We start from the raw sequence: 19,029 nt of genomic DNA on the forward strand, positions 1-19,029 counted from the left end.
GAGTGCGCTCGCCTGCCTCCTCATCCCAGCTTTTCCCCAGGGGACTTCACCTACTTTTCCAGCACCCAGGGTGCCTTGAAAGTAGAAGGCAAGTGAAGGGGCAACGTGACCACTCTTGCCACAGCCAAGTGGTTTGAGACTCCCTGCTTTTACCCCCTCCCTTATCCCATCCCTTGCTCTGGCTGCTCCATGCTGCTGCTGGCTCTCCCATCTAAGTCGCAGCCCCCTGACTCCCCTAGGCGTGAGCCTGAGCTGCCAGCCCTGCAGACACCTCTCCCCGGATCCCGTTGGAGAGGTATTACCAGTGCTGGATGGTTTGGCCCACTCAGAGTCCTGCACAGCATCTGTCATTGCTGCACGAGTGCGTCCTGCAGGCAGCTACTCTGCTGCCGCTCCGCCCGCCAGCTCGGCAGATACCTGCTGGAGAAACAGGTTATATTTATGGCTGGTTTTTAGCTCACTTCCAGTAAAGGCAGTTCAGCCTCACGCTGTAACGGCGTCATTTCCAAAGGAGGTGCCTCTGCCTCCAGTGCACATTTGTGCCAGCAAGCATTTTGACTTTCTGCCAAACATTTAAGTGACCTTATGGCAGGATTGGAAGGCAAGGCTCTGGAGCTCCACCACCCGCGGTCCCTGAGGGCCTCTATTCTCCCCTCCACCGCCTCCTTCGTATATTTTTGTTCGGCATCTCTGCTTGCAGGGTTGCCTGAGACATTAAAAAGAAATGCCTTCCCCACTAAGACACTCTGTAGTAATAAGGAACTTGATCTCACATAAATTGGGATGTTCTGGGAACCATTTTAATTTCTGCTAATCGGCAGATGAAAAATGAATTACTTCAGATGTCATGTCCTACTGCACGAGTCTTGTAACGTTTGGAAAAGCCGTAACAGAGTTACCCAGTAATTGAAGGGCTCTACATGAGTGAACTTTGTAATTGCATATTCTTCTCCTCGAGTCCGGGAGGCAGAAAGGAAAAGTGGATCAGGCCACGTGTTAATGAAATAGCTCAGTCCCGCAGCATTACCGAAGCTAAAAGTAAACAAACCGTACTCATTATTTTATATCACAGCTCCCCAGCTGCCGCGGCAGCCCTGTGTGTGATGTGCTGTCTCCCACTTCACTGCCCCTCCAGCACTTCTGCTTTCAGCCCCGCGCCAGGCTGTCCTTGGCCGCAGCAGCCTTCACCCCGGGTGCACCGGAGGCCAGCGGCCGCCCCCGTCCCAGCGCTACCCCGCGTGGCAGGAGACGCAAACGGCTTTGGAGACGCAAACGGCTTTGGAGACACAAATTGCTCTGGAGAGTTTCCATCTCTGAGCCGCCGGTCCTGACCGACCTGGGAGGAGGAGGAAAAGCAACTGCATAACATCCCCACGTCCCCATCCAGACTTCTTGGTGTGTCCCCTCCTGCTGAACCCCCATCTCCGCTCCCAGCTGGGAAACGCTGCCTTTGAATACTGGAAACATTCCTGTCTGCACCTTATTATTGCCTTCCACTTATTGAACATGCATGCAGCTCCCCCAGCTCCCCACCCTGCTGCCCTCGGTCCTGGCTGGGGGTCACTTGGCAAATGGGAACCCCCAAATCCTGCAGTACTATCATTTTCCACTCCCCTCCATTGATGAGCTGATGGTACCAGCATGAAGCAGCTCTTGAGCAGTTGTTGCGCTTTTGGAAGGAGCATCTCATTGCTGTAAGGCTGCGAAGAGCACCTGGCCATTTTCTCATTCGTGAAGAAAGCGGGAGGATGAGACAAATATTATAGAATAAAGATTTTCTCAGCTCTTATGTTGAAGTGTTTTTCAGCTTTCTCAGGGGGGAAAAAAAAAAAAAGAAAAAAAAATCTATTGCTCTGGTCTATTGCTCTGTTTGTTTCACTATCCTTAAAAGTGGGATCTATCATCTGGAGAGTCAAACCAGCATCCATTTCTGTGGATTTTCCATGGCTACTCCTCAGTGGCTGATGGCATAATGTTTTCTGAAATGGCCATTAGCTGAGTATCTTTATGAACAGCTTCCCAGGGAAGTAGCTGCAAAGTTCAATTTGCTGAATTATGAGCACATCTCTGATAAGAATTGCATTATATGATACTTGCATGCTGAAAGCATTAACTTTATACTTTGAACTTTTAAAATACGCATTGATGGATCTGATGAGGACTGAAGAAGTAGAAAGGTGAAGGTCCCCAAGGATTAGAGATAATAAGGAATAATTGCTATCTTTTTTTTCCATGAAAAAGAAGTGGTATATTTAGAAGAATTCTATTTAGCTGAGGCTTTTTCACTAGAAAAAGCCATTTGTACAAAAAAAAAAATTAATGGAAAACCTCTTTAATTGGTTGAAAATTTATTACAGCAAGCCATAACTTAAAGTCACTTGATTTGTGCTGAAGAGCTGTTTGGCTTCATGGAGTCGCATCAGATTTACCCCAGCATCCTAGGAAGCAAAATTAGCTCACTCTTGTATCTCACACAGAATAAATCTAAGTATTGTCTGAAATACTTTTATTTTTTAATTAAGAAGAACCAGAGTGAAACAACAGTGGCTTTCTCTTTCAGAAGAGACTAGATCATTCTACCTCACAAAATGAATGTGGTCTACAGTAAATCTCCAGAAGTTTAAAGCCTTGATACTTCAGGTGAAAGCCCAAGAGCTACAGACTAGGACACTTCTTCTCTGGGATGCTGGGACAGCTCTGCTCTGTATTCAGGACAAGTCTGGAGCTGAACTCGCTCTAACACCCAAGTGCTCAGGAATATTCAGGTATCTTGATTTCACACGCACGGCACTGTGATTTCTATGCACCTAAGGCTCTTCACTTAATCAGTGCTATTATCACACCTGATGAGGCACAGCAGGTGATATTTGAGATGCTTGCCTTTCGCTTCCTTGCAACCGAGCAACATTTAGTAAGAATTACTTAAATCAGCTAATCAAAAACATGTTCAATGACATTAGGATGAAGTGGGCTCTAGAACACCTCAGCAAAGTTATTTTTCTTGTGGAAATCCTTCTGTAGAGAGAAAAGCAAATAAATCCCAATGTGGTCTATATATTGTAAGCTGTCTGCTCCTTGGCCTATTGATAAGTAGTTCCTGAAAATCCTTTTTTATTCCATATTTCAGGCAAGGTTCAACTTTGTTCTGGTGGAACAGGTTTTCACAAACCTTTTCTATTTGTATTTCGGTGGCATGGCTGAGACCAGCCAAGAGCCTGTGCGGTAGCTGCCAGAGCAGGGGCCTGCAGTGGTGCAGCTGGGCTGTGGCTGGTCTCTGCGAACACATCCGTGCACAGCCAGGACAGCCTGGTGTCTGCCTCCCCGTGCCAGGGAAACGGGATGGTGGGGCCGTTTGCAGGTGTCATTTTGACGGTGGTGTGTGTAGGCAGTGGCGTGGTCCTTGCAGCAGTGGTCCACCAGTTGCTGTTTCTATTCAATAGGCATTGAGCCCTGGTCCTTGAATCCAGGTTTTCATCCCCTAGGAAGGGTGTTCTCTGACTTTAGGAAATTAATTTGCATGGAGTTTGGCTACCCAAAAGTGCTGATGCTGAAAGGACAAGACGGTGGAGCTGTAAAGTGGGAAAGTATGAAGCTCGGCGCAGTGAGCAGAGCAGGGGGCAATTCACCTCCAAGCCCTGGTCACTGGGGAGCTGGGCGAGCTCCTCCCATCCATGATCCCATCCATGACCACAACGCTTGATCCCGCAGAGGCGTGAGGGCCTGATCGAGTACAGCGGGGAGACACCACATAACTGCCCAGACTCTGCAAACCGAGGGCTTCCATTTTGCTGAGAAACGAAGCCAGAGATACCGCTGGCACAAACTGCTGGAGAAAAACACCTGCAAAGTCAAGGCGCGTGTTTTCTCCTCTATGAAGTCGGTAGAGCCCTTCTGCTGTATTGCACAATGGCCCAGTCTGCTGGGCACAGGGCAGAATCAGTCCTGGCTTCTTCTTGGGTTCAGTGGTGGCAGCAACAGCATGGCAGGAGCGCTTGCAGGTCCCTGTGCTTGCTGTGTTATTTGCTCTGAGGACAACTGATGGGTCAGGATTCTGTTCAGAGGAATCTCCTCCCAGAAGGGCCGGTCTGTTGGCAAGACCTGCACACAGAGATGGAGCTCAGCATCTTCCCCCTCAGTCAGAGGGACTCTTAGGGACTGTCCTCCCCTCTCACTGCCCCAGCAGTGGCTGTCCCAGGTGAGAACCAGCCCCCAGCATCCCTTGCCATGCTGTCCCCCTTTCATAGCCGAGTAGGACTTACGTCGTAGGGCTCTCTGCCCTTCACCTTTCACTGGCCTGAAACCAGGCGTTAAAATCCTCCATAGGATTTTGGATGCATAGCCCATTGCACAAAAAATACCCTGTGATTCTCTGTTTCTCACAAAAATGTATGCTTTCTTCTCCTTTAAAATACTTTCCCTTAAAGGAAATTGATGTTAAGCCATGAGACACCTGGTCCTACCTGTACCACCTCCCTTTGGCCTTTACCAGTGGTGGCAGGGATGCACCCAGAGCTGGCGGATTGTGCCTGCCTGTGGGCAAATGCATGGGCAAGTTACTGTCAGCTAAATATTGAAACAACCCTAGCCTAGATTAAGCCCTTTTTTCCTTTTTTTTTAATGGGAAGGGGTAGGGCCACGTCCAAATATTTCACATTAAACTCCACAACATTCCTGCTTGGCTTTTCTGTTTCCGAGGCATTGTGCAAACGTGCCCCAGCTCACACGAAGCTCCGCGAAGCTGCGTTCAATCACCTTCCCCTGGAAATCAGTGAAGGAGCGAGGGCAGAGCCGTGCCGCGGAGCCACGGTTCCAGACTGCTCCAAGGATGAGTCACTGAGGCAAAGGCTCCTGTCTGAGGGAGGCAGAGCCCCCGCTCTCTAACGCGCTGGGCTTTCTGCACCGAGGACTTCTGAAGCCTCTTCCTCCTTCTTTCTTTTCTTCCTGAGTTTTTATCCCTTGTCTTCTTTTGTCTCTTGCCCACCCTCCTGTCCTGCAGAGCTCTTTAAGGTTTTAGCAATTCAAGGAGGATAAAAAGCCATCCCTGTTGTGCTCCCTGGTGGGCTGAGAGCTGATCTGTGTGCAGAGGAGACCCTTTACACCCAGCTCCTGCCCGGCTGAGTCCGTTGCACCATTGCTTACCCTGTGGGAAAGGTGGAGTACGGAGGTTGCTCTCGGGCTTTTTCAGTGTGGCACCCATCCTTGTTAATAAGCGTGGGGATCCCACGGGGCACACGGGAAGCGCTCTGGAGGTCTTGCTTTTGAACGTCCCGCTCAGAGGTGGCAGAGGAGGAGCAGGGCAATTTGGTGAAGAGGGCGGCCAACGCCGCGGTGCGGCTCAGGGCCCCTTTGGGGTTTCCTGTGCTCTGCTGACGGGGAACAGCTCTGGGATGGGGACCGGCCACACATCTCCCCCCCAAATCCATGCACTGTTGTTGGGTATGGAGGCACGGGAGTTTTGCCTGCTGTCCGCCTCTGACACAGCTGAGGTTCCTGAGTCATCTACTTTAACCAAAAAACCTATCTTTTAGCTTAAAACATGGGTGAGCTTCACTGATGCCCTGGTGAGCAGGCAAGATGGGGTGATGGTCCCTTAGCTCTGCAGCAACAAAAAGTCCCAGAAACCTTGTGGGGATCAATAAGGCTCAGAAAAAAGAACGTCTCCCTTCCTTCCCCCTTCCCCATCCCACTGCCAAATTCTGCGCTGCCACCCCCAGCTTTGTCTGTCTATCCATCCGTCTGTCCCAGTGGCAGTGACAGGCACAAAAAGCTGGAGAGAGAAGGAGCAGAGATCACTTAAAATTCCCCTTGGCCGTGGTAGAGCCAAGTGGTGTGGGCAGCAGCTGCTCAGCTGGAAAGTCACGTCACTTGTGGTAGCGGTGGGACGAGTTTTCCTGCAGAAGGAGGCTGCAGAGCAGGTCCCACCCTGCCCTCCACGCAGATGTGGCTGCAGCCTTTCCTGTTTTCATCAGAGAGGTGCAGAAAAAGCCTGAGCAGCACGGCAGCCTCGACGCTCCTCACAGGTGCTGCGGCAGCAGCCTCCGTGGGCGGAAAGGCAATTTGTGCTGTTTTCGGAGGATCAGGAGCTCTGCAGGCGTGATGGCTTTTCAGACAGGACTCGCTCTGGACAAACATTGGGTCTCAGCTCAGGACCGTGTGAGACATATCCCTCTCCTGACCAGCACCCACGTTTCCAGACACCCCCAAAATACTCCTGGCAGTCCCAGAGGGGTGCACGGTGATTTTGCTGGGTGCATTAAAGCCGAGCTGCCTTTCTGCTCACACCCAGGCTGTAGGTAGAGGGATGCCTGTATTTTGTTGCTAGATTAGCCATCGCCTTGTCGGAGATAAATGCCCTATTCACAGGGCTGCCAGAACAGCTAATACCCATCAAAAATTGCAGAAAACCATGAAAAAGCAGAATTCCCCCCCCACCCCCACCCCACCCCCCCCGCACCCATCTCAGAGCCCCCAGGCTACCGTGCCCGGCTGTGGCTGCTGGCTCGTACTGCCGTGGGGATAAGGAGCCCCAGAGAGGGACCCACACCCCTACCATGCCAGATCCCCACTGAGACGTGGTCCTGCCCCAGGGAGCTCCCAGGCCAAGATCCCACACCAAAACCTTCAGCCAGGCAGCCACAGGCTTAAAGCCACGCTGAGCAACAGAAATAATTGTCCAGAGCTGGATTTTTCTCTGGTCCTTTACGGGGCTGCATTTTCTCTTGCTGCTGGGGTGAGAGGTGCTCATGCACCCCAGGGCACGTGGATCTTGCCTGGCATGGGGCAGCACTGCCTCTGTATGCCACAGGGATGCCCAGTCTTGCAGGGAAGCTGTGGGATGAGCCAGTCCTGGTCATGGAGGTGGCATGGCAGCAGTGGTGGCACCTGGGGGTGGGAAGGGAGCTGCAAGGAGTCTGGGCGATTTCTTTTTGTAATTGCTCACATAGATTTTCCTGTAGGTTCCCCAGGTTTTAGGGAGCTGCCCAGTCAGCTCCCCCGGAAAGTGTCTCGGCAAATTCCTGCCAAGATGGAGGTTGGGGTCAGCACCCAGCTCTGCCGGGGTGCCTGGGGAGATGCCACCTCACCACAGAGCCCCATACATAACCGTGTCCTCTGCTGTCCTGACACCACAGGAGACGTAAGCCCACTCCTTGCTGGGTCCACACTGCATCAATCTCCCACGATGCTGGAGAATTTTCATGCAACATATATATATATATTTATAGATACGTTTTTCATGTCCCTTGTTGTCTGTTGCTGGCTGGCACAGCGCTTGCACGTGGGAGGGTACTCACGGGAAGCATCTGAGATGCTGATAGTAACCTGTGTGTTTAGGTTTAAAAGCATGGAGGGGCAGTTCCTGAAAGTGTGTGTGAAGACAGAGTGGTCATTAGCACCTGTTTATTGAAGTTTACCAGCTCTGTAACAATGGGTTTCTCTTTGCCATCGGATTTAATTCCTCTGTAATTAGGTTCCTCATATAGAAATCATTTGGCATTTATTTGCCATAATGAAACTTCCCATTGCATTTAAATTCAATGTGAAGATTTAAGTGTATTTAGGAGACTCAGCTGAAGACCAGAAATTAAATATTCCTGGTTTGCTTTTCCAAACAAGACAAACTCAGATAAATGCTAGCAGTCGGATCTATGCGTGCAGCTACTCCTGCGAGCAGTGGCAGCTGCACGTGCACACCCAGAGGTGGTAGCCTTGCGATGTGGATGACTCTTTCAGCTTCTTCTCACTGTCCCGCTCTGGCCTGGGGCACTGGTCCTGCAGGCAACGCTCACAACTGATGCTGCTTTGTACACCTGAGCAGGGAAAACACACACAGTTGAGGAAAAACTGCAGGTGTTAAGATCACCATCAGCCATCCCAGTTTGCTGTACAACTTTGGTTTTCAAAATGTTTGCTTTAATAGTTGTGGTAGTAGGATGTTGCTAACGTGGCTCTTTCCAGCCGAGCTGGTGCTCAGGAGCAGCCCAGGCAGCAGATGTAGGTCAGCACAGCTGGAGCTGGGAGAGCCCAGAAGACCAGTCCTGGCCCAATGACACCATCGTCCCCAGCCCTGCCACGTTCAAAGGAGACCGGGTGGGCAAATTTGCTATACTTAATTTATGGTTAAAAGAACAGGCCTCAGAAACACATCCCATGAGCACCTGCTGGTGGGTGAGCAGCTGCAGCTTTGGTAGCAATGTGTGGATGGGCTCCCAGCACTGATAAATGACACATAAATGGGCAGGTGAAGCACTGACACCAGCACGCAAGAGGGGTGATGCTGCTCCTGACATCGTTATTTTCTCCCTAGATATACCGAGCATCAGAAGCACACGTTGGCAATAATTTTTTTTCCATCCTTTCTCAGAACTCCTCCCAGTAGGCTTAAAATAGCAGGGCCCAGATAATCATTAACCACTTTGACGTATTGCAACAGGCACAGATTGGGAATTCATAAGGAGAGGACAGAGCTGGAACAGACCCGCGCTCCTGGTTTGTCTCCAGCAGTATCGTCCTCCTCAGGGTAAAGCCAGTTCAGCCTGGCCTTGCCACTGCTGCTCCTAGAGACAAGCTCCCATCACAGCCAGAAATAGGGAAGAATATTATACATAATTACTTAATGTATTATTCTTCCCATAAGTAGGGAAGAGTAATAATATATAGGGAAGAGTATTTCACCCATATGTCGAGAGGGTTGTGGCTGAAGCCAGAGCCACCCTTCCTTTTTTGTTAACTCTGGTTTTCCACCTTTGACGTGAACCCTAATTTAGACTTGGATAACAACAAAAAAAGGCCGGTGCCCTGAGTCCTAAGCCCACTTGGTTGTTTCAGGGGAACAAGATGGTACTGAGCAAGCTGAGGATGAAGTTTGCAGCCGGGAAGCATTTCTCCACTGCTTGCTGATAAAGCAGAAATGCTGCTTAGGCTGATCCGAGTGATGGGTTGTAACTCTACAAAGGAAAATTGCGAAAATAAGTGTTGGGAAGTAGACCCTTCAAAGGGTCTTTGGAGAGCAGTCCCCAAAGGGAATTGGTGGGAATGCTGTTGTTTGAAGCACTGGATAATATGTTGTGCAGAGCTGACTTCTACAAACCTACAGAAATGGGCATGCAGATTTAATTTCCATCTCTAATTGCTGTGATCCCCAGCTCATTTTGGGCTTGCTTTTGCATGTGTGTAGCTTTTAGCAGAGGTCTCCATGCAGCAAATCCTTCATGCATATCACAGCCGATGGACTGCTCCTGAGCTCGCTGTACAGCCAGCGATGAGACTCCTTCTCCTTTGCTGTACAAAGGATTTATTCCTTTAATATGCCCCTGATGTTTATTTTTCTGCTGGTACAGGAGTGCGTATGCGCTTGTGTGCATGTGGCAGTGTTTTACAAATGCCTGCTGTGGACAGAATTGGGCTTCACAGTATGCAAAAATAGCTATGCGCCACACACAAGGATATAATATTTCACGCGGCTGGAGAAAATGTCATAAATCAGGTTTTTGCTGGATTTGCAAAAATCAGGAAACTGGGGGATTCATCTCCACAGTTGAGTCCTGAGCTCTTGCAGGAGCCAGCAGGACTGTCTGGGTTGGAGCATCCCAATTAGGGAAGGGGGACCAGGTCCCCATGGCAGTGTAGGATGTTTATGGACATCTCTTGGCCCTGAAGAGACAAGCTCAGATTTTTTAGACTCGTTTATTACAGAACCCAAGAAGCCAATGTGAGTCCAGGCTGCAGCTACAGCTTTTCTCCTCTGCCTTTGCCTGGAGATGGTTGCTCTTAGTTCCTGCTCCGTTCTGCCCCATTCCTGATCCCTCATCACTGGTCCCTCCAGCTGCTCATTAGACAAAACCCAGGTCCCTCACTCACCCTTTCAAGCCCTGCAGGAGACCCTGGTGTGCGATGAATTGGAAAGGCAGGGATGCTGTAGAGCCAGGAGGTTTCTGTGTTACCTGCTTGGTGGTGGGATAACACTTGTGCATTGAGGAGTGAAGCTGTTGAGAAAATAAAGCACCAGGGACTGAGATGAGGAGGGTAGACCAGAGGCACGGAGCAGCGGTCCTTGTACCAGGCTAGCTCTTGGTGTGGAAGAGGTTTGGCGAGCAGGGGAGCAGAGGAGCTGTGCTAAGCCCTGATCCCTCCCCTTTTGCCTCCTGGCTGGCAGTACGTGCTCATGCGAGTTCCTTATCACACTTGCGCTTTCCCACCCCAGTCCCAGCAAAGGGCACAAACGTGCACAGCCGAACCTCAGCCCCTCAAAAGGCACCTCACATGGGGAGTTTGAATGCCAAATGTCAGTGCTCCTTCCCACGCGCACCTTCCTCCCATCTAATCCTTCCCTGCTTCCCTTCTCCTGGCTTGTCCTCCTGCACCTTTCCAGGTGAAAAAGGTTAATGGATCCTACAACCCTCCTTGCTCCCCTTCTCCCTTTGTGTCCCCTCCTGTGTGTAATGAAAACCAGTGACAGGTAGAGCGGAGCCCGGTTTTGTAATGTAAACAGTTATTTACAGTTTTGCTAAAATTTCATGGAAGATGACATTTTTAGGTCACCTAGCTGAAGCAAATGAAATTATTAACATGTTTGCGTTAGGTTTCATAAATAAAAGTATCACTCTTGCCCAGCGTGGTGCTGGGTTCCTCAGGTCCTGAGACCTGATGTGGTACCCTGAAAGCTAAGGCAGTTTCCCACCAGGGTTAGCAAGACCAGGATCTGGTTTCTTAACCCAAGGCAGCTGGGATGGATGTCTTTTACTGTGTCTAGCAGCCTCAGACACCAGGGTCTGTTATCCTTGTGCTACATTGGTAGTAATGATGGGGCTGATCTAGAGGTGTAAGAGGAAATATCCTCTCCCCAACACTGAAAGTATGACGCCAGCCTTCCCCACCCCGTAGATATTCTCATTCTGCCTTTAAAAGCTTTTAAATCTTGGAGCACAGCTAAATACATAATTGGGGTCTACACGGTGTCTTTTAAACACTAAAAGGTGGGGCATAAAATGTAATGGCTCTGTTCCTCCCTAAATAAGTGATGGCAAATGACTGTAAAATGAACTCCTGAGCTTGTGTGTGTAGCTGGGAATTTAGTCCCATGGTGAACAGGAGGATAGCAGCTGGATCAGAATAATATTGAGGTTTAAAGCTACACCAGAAATGAGGGAGCAAGCCAGGAGGATCAGTGTTTCAGCCACCACTCATAAATGTCTGCGTGTCACAAGGCAGAACACAATTTGCTCTCCATCTTGCGTGCTTCTAGGGTGGAAATAGCCAGCCCTAGAGGCTATCCATCAGTATGACTCACTTTCAGGACAGACTGTCTGGGGAAAGTGGACAGGCGATGAAATTTGAGGACTTTTTCCCTGCTGGGCTATGGGTACACAAAGACCTGGACCCAAAGCACACACCTGCTACCCATGGTCAGGTTCATCCCTCCCGGTCCAGGGGCACTGGGAAGGAAAGACCTGTGTCTAGCACTGCAAACGCCCGCTGCCTGGCAAGTCCCGGGAGGTACCGCATGGCGCTGGGCTCAGTCCAGCTCCCAGAGAGGAGCAGCACCGCCACGGCTGGCACGAGCCAGCCTGTGCAGAAAGTCCAAGGGCCACCGCGTCTGTGCTCCCCCTCCTGCCCGGCTGGGCTTGAGGAAGCTGCCCTGGGCTGAGCGGGACACCAGCCTGCAGCAGAGGCTGTCTCGCAGCTATGCCCCCTGCCAACCTCACTTTCTGAAATAGGTAGCAGAGAGACAGAAACCTGAGCCGTGAAACAGTGGCATCTGGTTGCCAACAGAGCTGTCCCCACTCGTTGTGGTCTAGTGTGGGTGCTCTGGTGTCTAGTAAGAGCTGCCGTCATCTAGGTTTTCCTTCAGCGGAGATATTAGGCATCTCTCATCTACCCAGCAGTCTCTTTCCACAAAAAAATTGTAGGACCCAAGTATTTGAGACCGTTACATCCCTGTCAAACTCTGTTCACATCAGCCAAGAATTATTAGAGGGAAAACGGACAGAGGCAGCACGATTACCTAAGCCAAACCAGGTAAAAAGGAACAAAGAACAAATGGGTGGATGATGGACCTTCTGCCGCGCCATGCTGTGCTGTGCTCAGGCCCTGTGGGAGGAGGAGAGCCTTGCTGATGCTGTCTCTCTTTTTCAGGGGGAGTTGCTGAGCCCGTGTCGATGTGACGGATCGGTGAAGTGCACGCACCAGCCATGTCTGATCAAATGGATTAGCGAGAGAGGCTGCTGGAGCTGTGAGCTGTGTTACTACAAGTATCACGTCATTGCCATAAGCACAAAGAACCCTCTGCAGGTAAAGGTACTAGAGACATTTCAAAGTCTATTTATTCTCATTTCTATTTTTGTTTCTGGGAGCAAGTGGATTTTACCTGTGTGGGGTTTCCTTCCCTGTGCACAGTGATCTGTACGTCTGAGACACTTAGAAAGGGTTGTCGGGGGCTGGTCCAAAGAGGCCCCATGTTCTGCTCGGTGGTACTGGGGGCATCCCTCGGTTGTCTGCTCTTCTTGTCTTTTGACAATTCCCACGTTCATTTTCCTCCTGTTGAAAACAGCAGCGTGACCACGATAGTGCTGTAACACCTCACAGCCTTTCAAATGTGTTCATCCATTGGAGACTGCAGGTATGCCACTGTCCCCAGAGGCAGATGGGGATGAAGGAGTTATGGGATTTGCTACAACAGGGCACACAGTCTGTGGCAGAGGAGTACCTTGAGACCCCGTGTGTCTAGAGTTGTGCCATTAACCCTAATCTCCTGCTGGGCCTCCTCTGTGTTGGCATGAGGGACGGAGGAGGTAGATGGAGGGCTCTTGCAGCTCTCCTCTCTGATCCTGCCACCCTTTTCACTTTACTGCTCCCCCATGATCAAATATGTCCTGGCATGGCACAATGGGTGTTGGTTCTGATGCTCTGGTCTCTCCAACCCTGATTCTCAGTGGACATTTGCAGATGTGTACACAACAGGTAAAGCACATCTTGATGTAAGTGGCTGTGAAAGGCATCAGAGGACCCACCTTTTTCTCTTCGGAGTTCAAAAGCACTCTGGTTTAATAAGCTCCACTGCAGGCTGGTAATGGAAATCAAGATTGAGAATGGGGAAAACTGTGTGACTGTTAAAAAATGGGAGAAATTATCCTTAATAGCTATTGATTTATTGCAGGGGCAACACCTGAAGATGGACTAATTGCTCCATGCCTTTGCTGAGCACTATTAGTGCCTCGAATGTAAGGAAGCACATTATATGCAGGCACTACTGCTTAATTAGCATCATCTGGACTGGAGAGACATTACAGCAGCATGCTGTGGTTTAGAGAGCAGGGCAATGTCTATAAGTATGTCGGTCTGTCCAGGACCTGGCTTTGGCTCTCTGCTGGTTGCTCTGCTCTCTGACAGGAGGCAAAGACTTTGCCAGTGATGGTGCCCAGTTGTACAGGGGTGGGGGGAATGCAAACTCCTGCTCTCTCCTCCAAACTGCAGTCTCTGTGTGTCTTTTTCCAGGCCTGAGGTCACTAACCACAGTGAGGAAACAAGGACAGCCCTTTAGGACTCCAGACTTAAATGAAGTAGTGAAATTAGTGGGGCATCATGGGGAAATTTTGCTGGGGGGAAGGAAAAAGCCTGCCTGCTCTCTGCAAGTCCCTGCAGCTTCTGATTCAATTTTCCATGTGCCGTGGGCTGGAGAGATCAGTAGTTTCACCCCAAGCCCCAGACCCAGGTTTTTTTAATTTCTTGGCTGTAGTAACTCAGAGCAGATTGAAACACAGGAGGGGAGATGTGGACAAAGCAGCGTTTGTTTATTTCTGGAAAGCTGGTCCATGAGTGCCCTGATGTTTCCTGTGTCTCAGATTGGGGGTGCGATGCTGAGCAGGACTGAAGGTTTGTGGGTGCTGATTTACGAGTGTGTGTAGCCAGCACTGCCTTTAATGAATGACCTCCAAATGCTCTACACCTTCAGGTGGTTCAGGGCAAGGGGTCAGTGACTTTCCTCCTGCTCCTCACTCAGCTAAAATTTGTTGGAGCCATTCATGGACAAGCTCCCCTCCCACACACACATTTCAAAAGCCTGTGCAAAGCATTGCTCTTTCTGGATTCCCCTGTTAGAAAGTGGCCTGATCTGCTGGCCTTTGCCATGAACACAAAAACTGAGTGGCAGGAGCAACTGAGCTAGAGAGCTGAGCTCCAGGAGCAAGGGTCCCAGAGGACCATGCAGACCCCGAGCTCAGAGGCTTCACGTTGCTGGCTTAGACTTCACAGCACTTCTCACAGAAGCACTGGGAGATTTAGAGGGTGGGAAGAAGCAACTGGAGTGAAAAGCCACTTGGTCTGGAATAAATGCAGCGTGTATGGAGTTACAGCTGCGTGCCCAGGCACCCTGTCTGGTGCCAGCACAAAGGCACTTCTGGGAAGCAGATGCTACACTAGTGCTAGTGTGTGAAATCCCGTGGGAAGTGGCTGATGTACCAGGCCTGGACTTCCCACCAGGACTAAGGGCTCCCCATAACCCATCGCCATGCCATCGGGGTTTCCCTCGTTCCTCAGTGGCTCTCACCATCCTCTGACACTGGGAAAGGGAGGCAGAGAGGACCCAGGGGCTGCAATGCCCTGACACTATGTGCCATAACAACATGTCACAGTGTGTGCAGGCGGGAAGAGCATCCTTTCTGCTCGGACTTCATCTCACACGTGGATAAGAGGGGCCACCTGGACATACAAGCATGTCTCTAAGTAAAGCAATAGTACCTGGCCTTTCTTCTCAGGGTCTGCTGGAACTTCTGCCAAGCTTTATTCTTACTAGAAAGCTCTGAATTTCTCTGGAGGGCAAATACTGTAGGAAGTCATGGTCATCTGTTTATTCCAGACCAACCATAATACAGGCAAGGACCACACAAACCTCACCTCCTTGTCAAATGAAATCTGTTGGGTGACGCTCTGAGCCTGGATAGATTTTAACCAGCAACGTGGCCTACCTATCCCCTGCGACTATCCCTGTGTCCTCTCACGTGACAGACTGCTGGAAAGCCAAACCCAGGTAGCTGGCAAGCCCTGGGCTCCCTGAAGGATGTCCAATTGGTCCGAGCAGAGCAGCACACCCGACACCCACATGTTCCTTTGGATCTGCATGTTTCTCTGTCCATTTTGACATCTGCTGCACATTTTTTGGAGTGCCTAGGACCACGGCACGGGCCAGATGTGTGTGGAGATTCGTGGCGTGGGCAGAGAAGTTACAGCCAGGGGAACATGGTTCATGCATAATTAACACAGACTCCTTCCAGCCTCCAGGCTGTTATGATGCCTCATACCAGAGAGAGGCCTTTAGTCTGGTATTTTGGCAGAATGAATCTCTATAAATTATCCACACACACACCCCCCTGGATTGCAGGCATTTAAGAGCAAAGGTCTTAAAGCAGCAACACTGCAAACCCACTAAGACTAGGGGATTAAAGTTGTTGGACAATGTGGCAGGTGTCCTGCCGAGCAGCAGTCAGGCAGCAAATGAGCAAAAATATCCCACCAGCTGTGAGCAACCAGAAGATACAGAGCTTTTGTCCATCCAACCATCCATCCATCTACCCATCCATCCTCCTGCTCTCCAGTCTGCCAGTCACTGAGGCAGGAGTCATGGGCATGGAAGTTTTAAATGCTCCTCTCCATTGCAATATTTGTGCAAAGCCTATGATTTTAAAAAGGCCCTGAAGACACAGAGTTTTAGAAGCACATGACAGTACTGCAGGCACCCTGGTGCTGATACATAGTGGAGTAGGTATCTGCCGTGATTGGACTCTGCAGTGGATTTCATCTATACAGCTCCTTTGTAGCCACTCCTCAGCCACATCCACTCTGATGCTCCAATTTTCACAAATAGAAAATCTGTTTGAACCAACCTACCCAGACCTACAACTGTCTGCAGTCTCGGGGAGTTAGACTCTACAGTTGTTATCTCTGACTCTTCCTGTATTGTGGGTTGTTTCAGCTCCAAAGAGCCTCAGTTATCCAGTGCTGGGGTTAGGATATGGTCCCAGTTCTCCTCCGGCTCTATTTTGACTGTGGTGATGCTCTGTTAAGAGCTGATGAGTGTTTGTTTATATGGCCTCTTCATCAGGATACCCACATCTGCAAGAAAAGTGGCCGAGGTCCCAGGGTGTTTGCAGCCTGAGCTCCTGTGCTAAAAAGCTTGAGGCAAGTTCACTGGTGTCTCCTGGTTGTCCCAACTTGCTGAATCACTTGTGTTGAGTATGAGCTTTGGCTGGTCTCTGCTGAGCTCCAGCTGCAGACTGCAGCCTGCAAGCAATGGGTGCAATTACAGCAAGACAGACTTCATGCCCTGTACCTTATAACGGGGGCTTTCTAGGATACCGATACTGTAGCCTGAGTCTTACCAGATGCTCTGGCACATGGAGGAGAGGGGGTTTCATCACTGCATGTTTCCATTACACAGCCCTAGTGGACCCTTCCTCCTCCCTGCTGCCTTTCCAGTATGAATAAGCCACAGCATCTGTAAATGTACAGCAGGGAAGCTATCACAGCGGTGGCATAACTTTGCTTGGTGAATTTATAAAAAGAAAAGCCATCCTCCAAAAGATAATTGAGGAGGATGGCCAGGGCCTCGGGAGAGCAGCAAGGGGAGAGCCAGACCTAAGCAGTGCTGGGAACGGTCCACTCTAACCTTCTAGGAAAAACCTCTGCTTGTTTGTGATCCTGGGTCTGAAAATTAAATTGCTGACTAGCACAGCTCAGGATCTTAATGATACGTACTAAGAGGACGTGTCAGATACAGCAATAAAAATAAACTGAACTGCCTAAGGCAGGCATGAGGGAGCTCTCAGAGGAGTGTAGGAAGGCTTCTCCATCAAGCAAGTCTTCTCTGCAAGCTGCTGCAGTGAGACATAGATATCTTCTGCAGGCAAATACCTGCCTTGGATCTGCTTGGGAACCTTTGGAGGCTGCTGGTGACAAAGAAAGGGAAATACGGATCAGGCCTTAAATACTGTAGCAATGACATTATTAATCTGTGTTACATTAGCAGCAGGAGTTTTCACTCTCAAGCCTCTGAGCAGAAGCACTGAAGCAAACAGGGAAACAGGTTTGTCCCAATTACAACACGTAGGTTATGAAACAGTGCAAGAGAACAAGAGTGACATGACTGGCAGGCGCTGGTCCCAGCTTGGCCCCTGGCTAAGGTCATTGCAAATGTCAGATGTGGGCTCCTAAGAAACCCTTTCGGAGGCATCTGGGTCACAGAGTTTTGCGATTTGGGGAAAATAGGGAAACTTGGGGAAAAACAGTCAAAGAGAGTGCGGTGTTTTGCACGTGCACATCTGAGACAGACAGCTCCTGTGTGAATGAGGACATTTCTTCAGAAAGGTCTGGAGGGATGGAGCCCTTTTTCCAGTGTGGGTGGCAAGCCATCACAGAGATCTGCTTGGGCATGCTCTGAAGCCATTGTAAGCCCACAAAGCTGCTCCTGTTATCCTGCAGGAGCCTTTAAAGCTTTCTGGTACCACCAAGTCCTTAGTTCTGCCCTGTTCGGTGCTGGCAGAGCATCTGTAGAGCTTTCTACCTGCCTAAAGGTCACATTCCTGATTGACAACCTGGGTGAGCTGCTGGTTTTTAAAGGTACACTTCAGAATAGCTCAGCGGCTACTTGGGACTCAACAGTCATTATCAGCTGAGGAAAGAAGGGCTCAGTTTTAGGTCTCTCCCCACAAGGTGGGATTGCTTGACACTGTGACCTTGCTACAGCTTGAACGTTTGAGCTGGAGATTTGGAGGGAGGGGGCTGTGTCTTCAGCCAGGCATTCAGACAAAGAGCTTTGGGGATTTCAGATGTGCTGGTAAAGGGACTCTGCAGCATTGCTGAGACCTTTCTTTGCAGCTGTAGCGGTGACCCAAGGACAATAGCGTCACCCACCAAATCCCTGGTCTGCTGGCCGTAATGATGGTGGAGAGGGGTCAGGAGAACAGATGATTTTCTAAGGGCTGTTATGAAATCTGAAAGGCACGGTGCTGTGATTGAGGCAGGCTCCTGAGGCCACCGGTGCAGGGATGCATCAGGCCCAGCTCCTGCAGCTGAAATTCATCAGCACGTTCCACCGCTGAACAGCTCTTGGGCCCTTCTGTCTGCGCTCTCACTGGGTAACATGCTTTATCCTCTGTCTCACCCCTTTGCTTCTCTCTGTGCAAACCTCATATTCCCTAGGATGTGTAGCAAAATGGAATTAAAAGATGAAGAATAATGACTCCAGTTATTGGTGGCTCGGGCTAGATGTGTGATGCTAAATTGCAGTTCTCAGGGTTGCCAGAGAGGAAATACAACATTTATTACTTACTTTTTTTTTCCTGGAAAATATTAAATTCTTCTGCAAGCTGGTTATTTTCCCCAGTGTTCAGCTCTGACCCATTTACCTCCTTGCCAGAGGGTAATCACACCTCAGTGCCACCTCCTGAACAGAGTCAGGACTGCTGCTGTGTGTGTCACTGTCACTTAGTGCCAGATGCCGGGGGAGAGTCTCCTACCCCCTGGCACGGCTGACGGACTCCAGTCTCTTCATTATCGCTGCAGCGAACTTCCCGGCAGCTGCTGCCAGCTGAGCAGCGTCAGGCAGCGGCCCTGCCTGTGTTCCAGCCTCTCTGTTCCCAACCGAAGGGAGCGGGGTTTCAAGTTTGCACTCAGATGTAACTTCTCTGTGCCCTGAGCCACATCCCCTTTCACAGTGTATTTAGTACTACACCTAAGCCTCCCTGTTTCTGCAAAGCAGTGGTGCTAGTTGTATGTGGCTACTAGTTGTAGAAAACAGCTCCTTCTTCTTTTTCTGTCTTTAATTGCTAGCTTGGAAGGACCTGTTGACACCACAGGCCTTGAAGTGTGCCAGACAGATGGTGAGGAGCCAGTCCATTACCTCCTCGAGAGAGAGAAATGATGCAGAATGATTTGGCTGGCACAGGCGCACATGGGTCAGCATGAGAGACCTGCAGTAAAACCTTCACATGCAGCACCAGGCTGTGCACCGGGCTCCCTGCACTCCCGTCCCTTCGGCGT

At 50.1% G+C, this 19,029-nt stretch overlaps 1 protein-coding gene across 3 annotated transcripts in view; it reads left to right on the plus strand.

Annotated features, from left to right (window-relative positions):
* The window catches only part of MARCHF4 (membrane associated ring-CH-type finger 4), a 108,967-nt gene that overhangs the window by 64,421 nt on the left and 25,517 nt on the right, over positions 1-19,029 (plus strand). For 2 of the 3 annotated variants that reach the window (XM_075511599.1, XM_075511600.1), the window contains exon 3: positions 12,133-12,294. In XM_075511599.1, the coding sequence (XP_075367714.1) occupies positions 12,133-12,294 (162 nt within the window). The remainder of the gene's footprint in view (positions 1-12,132; positions 12,295-19,029) is intronic. The other variant, XM_075511601.1, reaches the window with a different exon arrangement.

This window comes from Mycteria americana, chromosome 9 (assembly GCF_035582795.1).
Source record: "Mycteria americana isolate JAX WOST 10 ecotype Jacksonville Zoo and Gardens chromosome 9, USCA_MyAme_1.0, whole genome shotgun sequence".
NCBI lineage: Eukaryota > Metazoa > Chordata > Aves > Ciconiiformes > Ciconiidae > Mycteria > Mycteria americana.